The sequence below is a fragment of the Rhipicephalus sanguineus genome, chromosome 8 (assembly GCF_013339695.2).
Source record: "Rhipicephalus sanguineus isolate Rsan-2018 chromosome 8, BIME_Rsan_1.4, whole genome shotgun sequence".
Taxonomy (NCBI): Eukaryota; Metazoa; Arthropoda; class Arachnida; order Ixodida; family Ixodidae; genus Rhipicephalus; species Rhipicephalus sanguineus.
The window spans coordinates 10,785,228-10,799,192 of record NC_051183.1 but is presented as its reverse complement, the minus strand read 5'-3'; the positions used below and the strand labels follow the sequence as shown (position 1 = coordinate 10,799,192).

The following is a 13,965-nucleotide window of genomic DNA, read 5'->3' as shown; positions in this document are numbered from 1 at the left end:
GATGCTTATTGACGTATAACACGACATCGTAAATGGCTTTCATCTATCATATCTCATCTTGGTGCCATGCATATACCATAGTTGTATATCTGAATGCGGAAAGCGACCGGCAATTTTTACAGCGAAAGCTGTCATGAGGTCACAAGGGCCGTTTTTGGCGCCGTATTTGTCCGCCGCCACCGCTGCCGGTGTCGGTAACCAATACTCGCGCGAAATAAGAAAAAAAAAGATGGCTGATCCCTCCGTCATGGTAATCGGTATAACACGAAAGTGAAATGTGTCGTCACAGAAGTAGTTGATTCTTTATAGTTCTTTGGTATATGAGAGCTCGTGCAATGTCTACTGTTGTTTGGCAGATGTAGCACAGGTAGATGTGGACGCACTCATGTTGACGCCTAGTGGCACATCTCCGTACCGACGACTAACACCCATGATCATGATTTAACCCTTGCGGTAGCTGAAGTTGTGAAGACATACCTGGACAGCGCATATGGTGAATCCAGTGCAAAGATGGCATCAACAAGCACATAGTAAACACTGATACTCGATATGCACTCCTTCACAGCGTCATGAAGCACGAAGAGAAACGCTACGAGCTTCGTGTCTTCCCTCTAGCCTGGTCGTTAATTCTCACAGGGCGAGCTGGGAACGCGGTGCGACAGCCAGGCGAGCGTCCGAGAGCTATATTTCGATAAGGATGGATGCTATGAGCGAGGCTTTCGAGGCTTGGGCTAAAGCCGCCACCTCGCGGCGTGTTTGACGACATTACGCTATTACGACATTACTAGCCATTTTAGTCACTTTATAGCCAGCACATAAGGCCTCTGTTAGTGATCTGGCAACTACAAATGGAGACACGGTCCTAGCTATATATAGTTTGTCGCTCTTCTCACTGTGTACAACATGACAGTGGGGGAATGCTTCTCTTGGTCGGCTCAGGAAGGTCAGCTCTTCGGTGCGTACGCGCTTTGAAGCGGCGCGATCACTTAATAAAGAGACCGACAACTGCCCAGAACACGAAATGAGATGACTCCACTGATGGAAGTATTGTCCGTCGCATTGACTCAAACCAACCTTGTTTTTTTCGTGAGAGGTGGACTGATATTTTTATTTCTTAATCGAAAGTCGCGAAAAATGACCTGCGGCGCCTCTGGCGGCAAAAACATGAACGATCCGATGAATCCGGCCACGTGACCGTTGATTGCTGTACGCGGTCGACGATTTGTTTGTTAGTAAACATTGTTCGTTTCTTTATATTAAAAATTATTACTCCATAAAAATGTACACATAAGCCTGCGTTAGTAGTATGCATTAAAGTGACGCTGCCTTCGCGTGATGTAATGATGCCATGCTCGTTGGCGCGTCTTGAACAACTTTTCAGCGTGCTCATGCAACCGCGCACGTAGTTTCCAGGTCGCTAAGATTTTGGAGCGACATAGTTTTGCTACCTACACTTCGTCTCAGAAATGACATGCGCTGCTACTCGGTGCGGCCGTGCATATGCACCGTTACATTTTCGATGGCTTGGCTTGGCTCGTGCATCGAGGGAGTAACGACGCCGGGACAAGCCACCCATGACACATGCGCAGGCAACCTTGAACGCATGCGCACACAATGCTGTACAAATGCAGGGAAGGTGTATAATGCCACATCATCTCATTTTAACAGCTTATTAATGAGAACTAACAGTCAACAATTCCAACGAATGGCATTATTAATTGTCTGTTAGTTCTCATTAATATTGTGTCTAACAAAGAAAAACGAACCCTTAAAAGTCATATGTATAACGTTAAAGATTGTTGAAAGTTAGCGCTTGCGTGTGTGTCACTCCCTGTCCCGTCCTCGTCAATTCAGTACTGCGCTTAACGTTATACATATGTCGCACCAACAAGGCCAAAGATCCATCCTTAAAAGTCATCTTCTCTCCTTCATTGTAACAGGTTGTTATTTTAAAAATAGTGGAGAAGCTCTAAATAAATGTGGTTAAACATAGTTACAGCAACTCCTGCGAAAGCAGAACAGCGATAGCTTTCACAAATCTCGAGAAGGGCTGGCGGCATCGCTATCAATTCTCAGCGTTGCTGGAGGAAAGGTACGTCCGTATTTAGAGCCTTTCAGACAGAAAAATACTGCTTGTAAAATAACTACGTGCTTTTGGGATTAACTACTGCAGCTACAAACAGTGCGAAGGGTGAGCTTTCTGTCGCGCCGTAAAAGAATGGGTCGAGAAAAATCAGTTGTCGGTCCCATTAAAGATAATGCTCGATGCATTGGCATTCGATTCGGCAGCGATGGCGGCCATCCACCATGGAGCCCAACATGGGTACACTACAAGATTCATGGTACCGAAAACATGCAGACGCCAGCCGTACTCCACTGTTTCAATTTATCGCCTCGGTCTTCCTCTGGGGCAACATTAAAACATCGTTACATTGAAATCAAGGTTAAGACGCTTCGTTATATTGAGGCTCAAAATACATAACTGTTCCATGGAGAGGAAGTTGTAAAAAGTGAATCGACATTTTGTTACACTGAAGTTCGTTATATCGAGCTTTAACTTAGTACGCTAAAGGGGCCATGACACCATATTTCCTATTGTAATCAGTGTTATGTGAATTAATCCTTCTGCGTTCACAAACAAGCCGTCGATATTTTAGCGCATTTGGCTGAGCACTCATCTATAATCGAATGTTTTTATAAACATGCGAACGGCCTTAGAGTCGGGCAACACTGGCGCACACGGGAGCCGTGACGTAACAAGCTGCTTGTTGTGCGAGCATCTGTATTCCGGCGAACGATTTCTTTCCGTGGTCAGCTGCGCCTGGAGTCGAGCTGTTTTGCAGCGGCTGAAACTTTGGCAGGAGATGACGGTTCCGCTCCATGCAGCACATGACGTCACACGCCATGGCAAAATGGCGGTCGCCGTCGGTGGGCGGGGTTTATAACTGACGACTTTAGGGCTTATTTTTCGCTGAAGTCTTATTTTACGGTCCATTTTTCGTATATGTATAGGCACAGTAGACCCTCTACTTCTATTTTTCGCTGAAAACCGCTAATTGTTGGGTGACCGTGCCATGGCCCCTTTCGTAGTCTTACGTTCATTCCCATCAACAAATCTCCTTGTATAAATATCGCCCCCAACGACATTCCACGCATAAAGTCTCAATTTTTCTAGAAGTATAAACATCGCGTTCAGTGGCACTACTTATCATACCAAAGTCAATACCGTCTCTCACGCCGGAGTTTCACCGTTCAGTCCCGAGGGGTATTGAACCCGCGACTCTGTCCTCAGCAGGTCAGTGCAAATCCGCACACTTTATCGAAGGTCACAGACCTAAGCGGGGCGATGATGTAGTTCGCTGACCGCCTGTAGCTGGACTTTGAATAAAACATAAACCTGAAAGAGCGGCGTCCGCTAATGCCCTCGGTGGCATAGTTCAATACGCCTCGGAGCGACCAAATACGAAAAAGGAATCTGTTCTTTGTAAACAAGTTTTTCGCTCATTTGGAAGCACTCTATACAACGGTTAAAAAGACTATCTAGCTAAAATCTAAATTTGTTTATCCCGCAACGGTGCATCCTATTAACGTGTTCTCGCTCATTAATATATTCTCGTGCGTACCGATGCCAACTCTTACTCGGAATCGGTGTTGTAGGCGCATTACACCCGCTTACTTTTCAGGAAGAAACAATTAGTACAAACACAGAAAAAGACGATAGGAAAACGGAAAACGAGAGAGGAAAAAATAACACAACGGATCGTAGTGATTAAGGTAATATAATGATAAAGAACAAATATGAGAGTAGAAAAAAACTCAAAGGGTCCCTCGTACATTCGCCTAAGACGACTCGAAGGCGAAAGCCATGTCCTTCTTTTTGTTATCAGTCGACGTATTGATCCTACCCCTCCGAAAGCCTTCTGCACCTAACATGGTCTTGCACTGCCTCCAGGATCGGAGGCATTGCAAGCTTTCCGCACCTCACCTGTTCTTGTACTGCCTCCGTAATTGACCCACCTTTGACACCGCGACGATGTCGTGTGATGACGCTTCATGTGACGTCATGATTGGCGATTTGCGAAGTCACGTTGACGTCATATGGTGACGTCATCACGTGATGATTTCTTGCATCACTCGTGTTGACGGCGACGGTCAATTTTTGCATTTGATGAGACGTCTACAGCTTTCGTCTTAAAATATGTTGGCAAGAAACAAATATGGCAGAAGAAAAAAATAACTAAGAAACATTCTAGAACCAGACGGAAACTGTATTCCGCTGCTGTTTCGGGTCTCGGGATATACGTACATTAGCTTATAATAATCGGCCCGTCTACAACATCGTCGCCGAATTTTAATGCTCCGGATTCACAGCTAGGCTCCATCTCGATGCCAACATTCAATGAAGTCATCAGCCTAATGGAAATTCGAGGTGCCCACAGGAAGCGCAGGCCGGTCTGTTTGGCTAGACATCGCCGCTGAATGTCACTCGCGGAAGGTACACGGACAAGTGCAGTGACAGTTAATGCATTTGATCCATTTCCGGGCCGCGTACGCTACACGGAAACAAGAAGGCGTGCCACGGGCGCACGAAGAACACTCCGCCTATGCCGCTTCACAGGAGAAGCTAGCTTTAATAAGATAAACGAGGAACTTGGTTCGCAGAAAATTCGATCTCTAAAATGGCTTCCTTGACGTTATATCTGTCCTTCCAGGTGGTCGCAGCTTCTACAGGTGAGCTATTCAGGCTTTCTTGCACGCTACAAAGGCGGAAATGCGACGACAGCTACCGTTAAGATTTATCGATACGTTTATGTTGTCTGCAGGATTCTCTTCAGCGATATACAATAACGTTGTCAATAGACAACTCGATCCTACAGTAGTCTGCGGTCTTTTAGGAGCATTTTTTGAAGCGAAGCTTTTATAATTTACAGATTTCGGTGGTGGCGTCGTACGAGAAGAACCCGCTGCCGGCAATTGCGCAGAAGTGCGGCCCTCGAGGGTGCGCTGCACACACGCGTATTCGTACGCGCCGTTTTTGCATAATTGGTGCTCCCTCTGACGACCGTGGGGGGGCGTGCCGGCGACCAGCCGTTTCTGATATGGCAGTCTGATCTTTTATCGAGCTGACCTGTCATTTCACGTTGCCACATTTCATTGTTGCCTGCATATGAACTAACGGCCGTCGTTGTTGCCTGTAGCAATTGAAGTGTTGCGCTGATAACCACGTGGATGAAGCTCACATTCCCATCATGGAGGAAGGAAATATAGTTAGGAGGGAGCATTACGCAATCCGAAAGAATAAAAGAAAGAAGGAAAAGTAATACGTAGATGCGCACACACAACGCTTCGCTCACCCACATTTTCCTGATAGAGCAATGGAAAAACTTTATTGATCCCGATAGAGGCTCCTGAACTTTTTATGAGTGTGTTTATGTCCGATGTAGGATGACGGACTCTTTCAGTGATACGCAACTACGTTCTCATGACTAGCTCCATCCGACAGAAATCTGCGTTTTTTTAGAAACATTTTTTACAGCTTAGCTGTTACGGTCCAGGTTTGCCGTGTGTCGTAGACAGACAATTACCATCACTATGAACCGCCCAAGCACTCTGTGCAGCTGGTTAACAAGAGAAGTTGAAACGGGTGGATCGGGTGTTTATGTCTTGGTTTAACCCCGACGGTTAGTTTAAGTCGCCCGCAATTACTGGTTACGTCTGTACAGAAATCTTAATCGGTGTTTGCCGCCCGTGTGTTCCCTCGTTCATTTTTAGTGGACCAGTGGGGCGAGTATTCGGATATGCCTAATTTCTGTGACACATACGCGCCGTAGTAGTTTTACAGCAGAGTTGTTATGGTCGATGTTTGCCGTCTGTCGTAGATATGATACCATCATCATCATGAACCGGCACGCGTTCTCTTCGCCCTCTTCTTCATCGCCTTCCTCTTCTTCGTTGCGCCCAGAACCCATGCGCCGATTTGTCCGGCGTGGGATGCAGTAATTCCAATGGGCGAGAAAACGAGTACAGAGAGAGAGAGAGAGAGAGAGAAAGAAAGAAAGAAAGAAAGAAAGAAAGAAAGAAAGAAAGAAAGAAAGAAAGAAAGAAAGAAAGAAAGAAAGAAAGAAAGAAAGAAAGAAAGAAAGAAAGAAAGAGAGAGAAAGATAGATAGATAAAGGCCGAAATTCTTGACGAAACAAAATTCTTGCTGAGGCGAGACTCGAACCCGCGTCCCCAGGATCTGAAGGTGAGCAACGTAACCATTCGGCAATCCAGGCACACTAGTATAGCCTTGTATAGTATATTAAGCAAGAGGGTGGGAAAGGGAAGTGAGGGTGAGAAGGACAGATGTGAAGGTGAGGAGGAGGGGAGAAGGAGTACAGAGAAAGAGAGAAATAGATAGAAATAAAGGGGAGAAAGAGTGAAAAAAACGCCAGGCCTGCGCGGAACACGCAGCACAGTCCCAGCGAACACTGGAACAGACAGACAGACAGAGAACTTTATTCAGGTCCTGAGGAACTGCGTTGTAACGCCCCCTTTTAGGGGGAATCCGTAGCAGTCGGAGAGCGGCCTTTCTAGAGCCTTTCGTAAACTCTCTTGGGGCAACTACTACAAGTACACTTGCAAGGTACCCACTACGCCCTTATTCGATCGTTATTCTGTAGAGAAGCGAGGTACCCACTACACATCTGTAAGGCATTATGTGCACTTTGTTGATGCGATGACTGACGACGATGACGAACTGTGGCTGAGACTTTTGCAATTGGTTGGAAGCAATGAACGACCCGGTCACTCGTTGCGCAACTCGCATTGTGTGACGTCTGGTTATCTTACTCTTCTACCACGTTATATATTACATAGATTAACGCGATTCCTCCCCCACATGAAGAATATAGAAGGTCCTTTTGAGAAGGAGTTTCAAGGCGTGGCTCTGTCTCCGACTTCCTACAGAGTAAACAATGGTCTCCCCAAGGAACGAATAAGCCCTTGATTTCTACTTGATGAAGCCATTGAGGTACATCTTGTTGGACCTTTTATGTTTCCACAAATGAACATATAGATTCAAAGAAGTAGTGTCGAACAGGACGCGCATCAATATCAGCATGGCATACCGCCATTCCAGACTGCCACACACTGTGCAGGCCCAGCAACATAACTAGATCGAACGGTACTTCTTCATTTTCAACTGGGAGAAATCTGATGCCGTAGGCGTCAAGGGGCAAATCCTTTTTTAAAGTCCGTTGAAGAACGTCCCCCCCCCCCCAAAAAAAAAAGACCGCATCCCAGCAGTCAAGAAAAAACAATATAGGCAATAAAGAAATAAAAAACCAGCGTGGCGCTGTGGTAGAATGCTCGGCTGTCACGCAGAGGGCCGTTTTTGTTCGTTGATCACTGTCGGATATGCCGCTTTCTTTCAAGTTTCATTTCCACGTGCTGGCGGCAGTGAAATTGCGAGGAATGTGACATAAAGGTTAAACTAAGGAGACAAATCGATGCACACGGTCGACCACGTATAAGATGAACACCTCATTTGTATTCAAGCCCTCATAGAAGTTGACGTTTATTACATAATTCGGAAAAAACATTACTGTGTTTATCGACGCTACGTTTAGACGTCATAAAACAGACATTTCCCTCGTGAAGTAGAATAAATGTTCTAGTTTTGCCGGCTTGAATACTAATAATATGTTCACCTTAAATGTGGTCGACCCTGTACATTTATAAAGCCTAATGGCAATCTGACTTTTCTGTAAGCTTGGTATTTCCTTATTTTGAGCAATCCGCCCAGTCTTGTTGTTCCGAGCGGGAAAAACTACCAAAGTCCCAACCTCCTCGCACTTATAGCGTAGAGCAGTATATCTAGACCGAGCCAGTCTGAGGAATGGCCAACATAATTAATTTTATTTTCCGTTCATGTTAATTCACTTAGACATTAATTAATTTAGCGGTGTTCTAGCGAAATCAATGATTCGCATTAATCGTATTAGACGACATTTCGCCTTGCTGAAGTTCGCTGCCATTTGCGTTTCGCTTCCTGCTTCCTGGAATGTCACCACACTTATTCATTCGGTTAATGCTTCAATGCCGAAGCAGCGGTTGGAAAATGTTTCTTCGATGTGCAACTAAGATTTTACACGTTTACAGGTTACAGTGCTTATCGTACGCATATTTGGACGCTCAGAAAATTTCGGGGGGGGGGGGGGGGTTAGGATTGATAAAGGAAAGCTTTGCAAGTTTGCACTAAGAGTCCAAGTTTGCGCAGCTGCAAATAGGAAAGAGCGAACGTGAAATTCCTATAAGCTAGCTGCTAAAACCACGTTTTCACAATCATATTTCCGGGTTAGCGAAGTTTCCATTGAAGAAAACGTCCTCAGTAGGCAAAAGTCAGATGTGGCTTGTCAGTGAGCGTACCGTGTCTATTATTTTATTCTGTCACCGCTTTTATCTGCCGACTGTCCAAAAGGTAACCAATTTACCCCGGAAAGAACCTTTTCTCTAATTCTTGACATGACAGAAAACTTCGTTTCATAACACACAATGATAGGCCTTACAAATGGGTCCTGTGATCACGAGACTGCTTTTTAACGAAGGAAAAGGCCGGGCCGTTACTTACGACGAGAGCGCTTTTGTCTTCAAGCGCTGACGTGTCCACATGAAGCAGTGGTTGTTGCATCGGGACATGGCTGTTATGGTTGTTTCTAGATAAAAGTACATAAAACATGTCAGTCATCACCGCTACTTCCGTCTTATGCCCTTTGTCAGTTTTATTGCATATATGTTCGGGTGTTAAGCAAACTTCTAACGATGATTACGAGTGGCCGTGCCACTGAATTGCAGTTAACCGCAGTTCACCGCAGATGCTCAGACAGAGAGAGAGGGAGGGGGACATGCAAATTCTTATAATATGCTGAGGGTGCCAGTCTGGTTAATCAGTAATGTGGCTTTGTTGGCACAACACACGGGTAAATTGCAGCGCCCAAATACAAAGAGGCTTAAGAAACGAGAACTCAGCTGTCATCTGCCGTCCGCCTGTCTTTCAGCGCTGATATTTACCAGCTGGTTGATCACCTGGCTTGCCACTCTGTGCACGTTCCCGAAGCTTCGAGTACCACTCAGAGCACGTGGTTCTCAAACACTTCTTACAGCAAATATAACGAGCTTTCTGGGTAATTCATCCGAAGTATACCTAGTAGCACCATCGAATGAACGTGGATAAAATAAAATGTTTAAAAAGTTGGCGGACGCTTGAGATGCGCATTCAAGAGTATAACGTGATAGCGTATTCGGGCCCCGTGTGGCCCAGGGTTTCCAGGTCGAAAAGCCAAAAAGTAGCTAGCCAAAAGTAGCCAACTTGAGCCAATGGTAGCCGAAAGTAGCCACGCATGTGTGAAAACCGTTTCCACATTTTTATTTAAACGGCTGGGTGCAAAATGCTTTCGGTGAAAATGTAAACATGTGCAGCACGAACACTTCAAAATCATAATTCCTGAGGTTCCAGCATAAATCGCTCACTTTAGCAATCATTTCATGCATGAGGACGCAGTGCTTGCGCTGTTCAAAAAAATGCAATCACTTCACGCGTCTTGCATGAATTTTCTTGAAATGACTTGAAGTTGCGACAATAAAAATGAGTCTACGGCATGATGAGTGCGCTCAAAATCACAGTTACTGGCACTGAAGCATAAATTGTAGCCAGTTTAAGAACAACTTGTTCCGTGATATCAAATCTGAGCTTGCAGTCCGTACCTACGCCTAAGAAGTGATACAAGCAGTTCGGCAGATATCCTAGAATGATTGACTGGTGGGCGAGTCGGTAAGGCATTCTAAAGACTGTACTAAAAAACTAGGACAAAAAAGGAAAGGCGGCAACAAAAACGCTCACTAACAATTCTTGTTAGTGAGCGCTTGTGTTGCCTCTTTTGCTTCTTGTGTACAGGTTTTTCAGTGCTCACTAGAAATGTCGGATACTCGATCTCTAATGTCGATGAGTGCAGAGCACAATGGATGCGGAGCGCTTTCGATTCCTGTTCACTTCCGATTGTCGTTTAAAGCCGCGTTCAGCAGTGGCTGATCTGCAAAATGAGGCCCCATGTAACAGTTCCCGCTGAGTTCCAGCCAGGTATCGAAAAGCATCTTGTTTTTGTGGGCGCGAGGTCTGCTTGACTGAAAGGTTTTAAACGTGTAGTTTTTTTTATATTTATGTTAGGATCGCCACGATTGACCCTTACGCCTGCTTCGGCCGCTGCGCCGTCCTTTCATTAAAGTTCATTAAATACGTAATCAAATTGACAAATTCAATGTTCGAAGTTGGAAGCACGCTGTGACATGCCGTGTTTTGGCACCATATACCCGAACACCAGCGGCTGCGGCACCATCAGATATCGATAATTTTGCTCAAATTGAGGGGACAAGAAAGTAACCAAAAAGAAGCCAAAAAGCCACGACGATTTTTCTGCCGCCACTGGACCAAAAAGTAGCCAAATTGGCGCAATGTAGCCAAACCTGGCAACCCTGCCGTGTGCATCCCCTTCTCAACAGCTAGCCTCGCTTCGGTTCTCGCTGGATGCATCAATCGTGCCGCAAATGAAACGAACCTCTGTGCGTGCAACATCGGCCGTTTCAAACTACCCTGTAATGCCTACTACAAGTATACAGTTGCGAAGTGCCCACTACACCATAATTCTTCCTTTTGCGAATCAGCGAAGGGCCCACTACGGCTCCGTAACGCAGCTGCTCACTTTGTTGATGATTTTGCTGATGATGATAATTAAATATGTCTGTGCGCTTTCTAATGGGTGGGCCTTCAAAACACCCACCAGTTGCGCAGTTCGCATGTTTTGACGCCTGGCGCGATTATTCGGTTCCGCCATGCAATATTACATGCGTTAAGGAGACTCCTCCCACTACATGGCAGTGTTTGTTTTTTTTTTTTTTTTTTTTTTTACCAAGCAGTTCCAAGCAATGGTGTGGCTCAGTCGTAGAACACCTGCTTGCCACGCAGGAGGCCTGGGTTCGATTCTCACTATAACCGCAGATTCTTATTTATTTTATTGGCATCTTTCTCGATTTTTCGGTCGCGGACAACGCTAGTTTTTCGCTCACAACCGACGACGCCGACCCCGGAATTTCTGCGAAACGAGCTCTTTAACGCTATCGCGTTAATATAACGAAGTAAATCTACGTTTCTTACCAACTAAACCATGAGCCAAGGAAAGTAAAGGCGGCATTATTTCATTTCCTCAGGGGACATTCTTTCATTTCGTTATTTCAGTATCATCATCTAACAAATAATGCTTGCCCCTAATACTAAAAATTGTAACTGCCTTCTGTCAGGGCCATTATGGTTACTCTCCCTAATGGGTTACTCCACCCGGCTACTCCCACATGGGGACCTGCCGGGCCCAGCGTGGGAGTAGCCGGGTGGCGCGGGGCAACCTCAGCGTCTGCACTGGACTCTAGTAAAGCTGTACTGTCTCTCTCTGTGTCATATGGTGCTTTATTAAAGGCTCAGCTGTGGAGCGCTGGGTCGATGCAACAATTTAGACTGCCCTATTCAACGAAATATTTTTCCGACAGGTTCTACCTCAAAGCACAATAAGTGCTGCCGTTTCACGTGAAACCACGACATGATCATGAGGCCCACCGTAGTGGGGGACTCCGGTTTGATTTCGAGCAGCTGAGGTTATTTTTACCTAATTTTAAGTGCCTATCTCAAAGCCACGTAAACGTCCATTCTGCTTGCTCTGGAAGACGAACCGATGGATTTGAACAAACTTCATTTATTTGCGGAATGTTTTATTGGTTGCTCTGGACGTGTCAAAGTCAATCAGAGTTGGGCTATCAAATACTTTATAACGGCCGGTGGACTTATGTTTCATCTGTAAACGCTGGCTTTTCTCATGCTCGACTTGACCACAGACCAATGACAGCAATAACGATTTTGAAATGTCGTCCTGAGAAGTCATCGCGGATAAAGGCGATGAAGGCTTCGCTCAAATTCTTGAAGACAGACTTGCATCGGCGGTTATAGACCAATAGCGATATTGTGAATGTGAGGAGTGTGTTTGCGTGTGCGTGTGCATGTGCGCTCCCCCTCTACGTCTATGTTTTTCTCTTCCGCTCTACCTCTAACTTTCAAACTTCCTCTTCCCCAGTGCAGGGTAGCACACCCGTTTCCCTAGACTGGTTAACATCCCTGCATTTCCTCTCTCCCCTTCCTTCCTTCCATCCTTGACTTCTCTAATAATCGTAGTGGTGTCATCAAGTTGTTGCCGACAAATTCCTTTCCTCCGTCACAACCAGAATTCGAAGCCTCTGTGATACAATTTACTATGAAACTGAAGGCAGCAGCCATTCAGTCGCTTTAGGAGATTTTCCTCTACGTTTATTCTATGTTCTAGCGGTATCTATAGGACACTACTCACAAAAATCGCTTTCTCTGTACATTGCGGCATTCCTCGTATGACCAAAACCGAACTCTCTCTTCCTTGCAGTTACTCACGACCATAACGAGCTTACAGAAAAGAGCATCACGGTTTACCCTCGAGTGCTGGAATCTCGAGAAGACGGCTCGGAAAAAGTGCTCATCGTTCACGAAGGCTACAGCCTTCACTTGAAGAAGGCATCCATACTCGCAAGGCGTCTTCTACTGCGAGATGTAACAAACGATGGCATCATCGAGCAATATGTGAGTAAAGGTGCACGTTGAAATGACATTTTAGAGGCGCTAAAGCATGTAGTACGTGATGTCAGAGACCAAGCGATCTCGGGATCATGGTCTCGCACAACGTAGCTACAGAAGGCCATAACATCGCTGCTGCGATATAGACTTCACGGGAGGAGTAGGAGGTGAGGTCGAGGTAACAGCGTCTCTTCGTCACCTCTTCTTGCTCTAAAGACTACATACGGAATTAACTCAGCATCGGCGAAGTATAGAGCAAAGAAGCGTCACTACAGCGGCGACATCAAGATTGGCATTTGTCTTTAAATGATTTCATCGCATTGCCCCTTCCCCAGCGGAGGGCAGCCAGCCAGATTCAGTCCTGAATAACCTCTCATTCTTTCTCTTAACCTCTCCACCCTCTCTCTCTCTCTCTCTCTCTCTCTCTCTCTCTCTCTCTCTCTCTCTCTCTCTCTCTCTCTCTCTCTCTCTCTCTCTCTCTCTCTCTCTCTCTCTCTCATTCACTCCCTCACGAACTGTTCAGACAGCGAAACACCATGTGATTATATATTATTTTTTCAAAAAAAAAACGGTTTCTGCGAGCACCTTTGATTGCATTGCGCTGTCTGCGCACGTTCCCACATTCATCGCCTATATGTTCTACATCTTCTTTACAGATTTATACATCTCCTTTCCCTTCCTTTTCTTCCACTCCCCGTGCATCCATAGAGCGGTCAACCAAACAATGTTCTCGGTAATATCTCTGACTTTTCTTGTACCTTGCATATTTAGACATAGGCGTATCCACCGGGGGGGGGGGGTGCAAGGGGGGCGCCAGAACCCCCCACTGAGAAAACTTATGGGGCGGAGCCCCCCCCCCCCCCCCCCCCCCCCAATTTCGACAGTGGTGACTGTCGTCTGTACGCTGGGAAAGCAACAACTGAGGTGAAGTTTTCGCTCAACACAGCAATCACGTAGTTATACAATAAAATTTATCCTACGCTTCTGCTGTGAAGATTGTCCTAGTCTCACGAGCCCGCACTGTAGGCTCTCTGCGGTGCAGGTCGCTTGTGCGACACTTTCGCGCGTTGCGCAGCTGGATAAGCTGCTGTGCAATACTTATCCAGCACTGCAGAGCAGGCTACCACAGCGCAGAGGCTCTATAACGTTAGATAACTCTATCATGCTTTTATTCTGCTCTGTCTGGTCTGAAATATAAGTAATCGACGACGCAAATACGAACGGAAACCAGTAAACGTTTTAAGGAGCGATCAAACCTCCTCTAGTTTCAGGAAATTCATTTTCCT

At 45.8% G+C, this 13,965-nt stretch overlaps 2 protein-coding genes across 2 annotated transcripts in view; one reads left to right on the top strand and one right to left on the bottom strand.

Annotated features, from left to right (window-relative positions):
• LOC119401359 (uncharacterized) overlaps positions 1 to 13,965 on the bottom strand; it is a 127,964-nt gene that overhangs the window by 63,935 nt on the left and 50,064 nt on the right. The window contains exon 2 of the mRNA XM_037668085.2: positions 8,612 to 8,696. The gene's annotated coding sequence lies outside the window, so the exon portion shown is untranslated. The remainder of the gene's footprint in view (positions 1 to 8,611; positions 8,697 to 13,965) is intronic.
• The window catches only part of LOC119401358 (uncharacterized), a 55,031-nt gene continuing 45,682 nt past the window's right edge, over positions 4,617 to 13,965 (top strand). The window contains exons 1-2 of the mRNA XM_037668084.1: positions 4,617 to 4,731; positions 12,492 to 12,685. Of these exons, the coding sequence (XP_037524012.1) occupies positions 4,680 to 4,731; positions 12,492 to 12,685 (246 nt within the window). The 5' untranslated portion in view covers positions 4,617 to 4,679. The remainder of the gene's footprint in view (positions 4,732 to 12,491; positions 12,686 to 13,965) is intronic.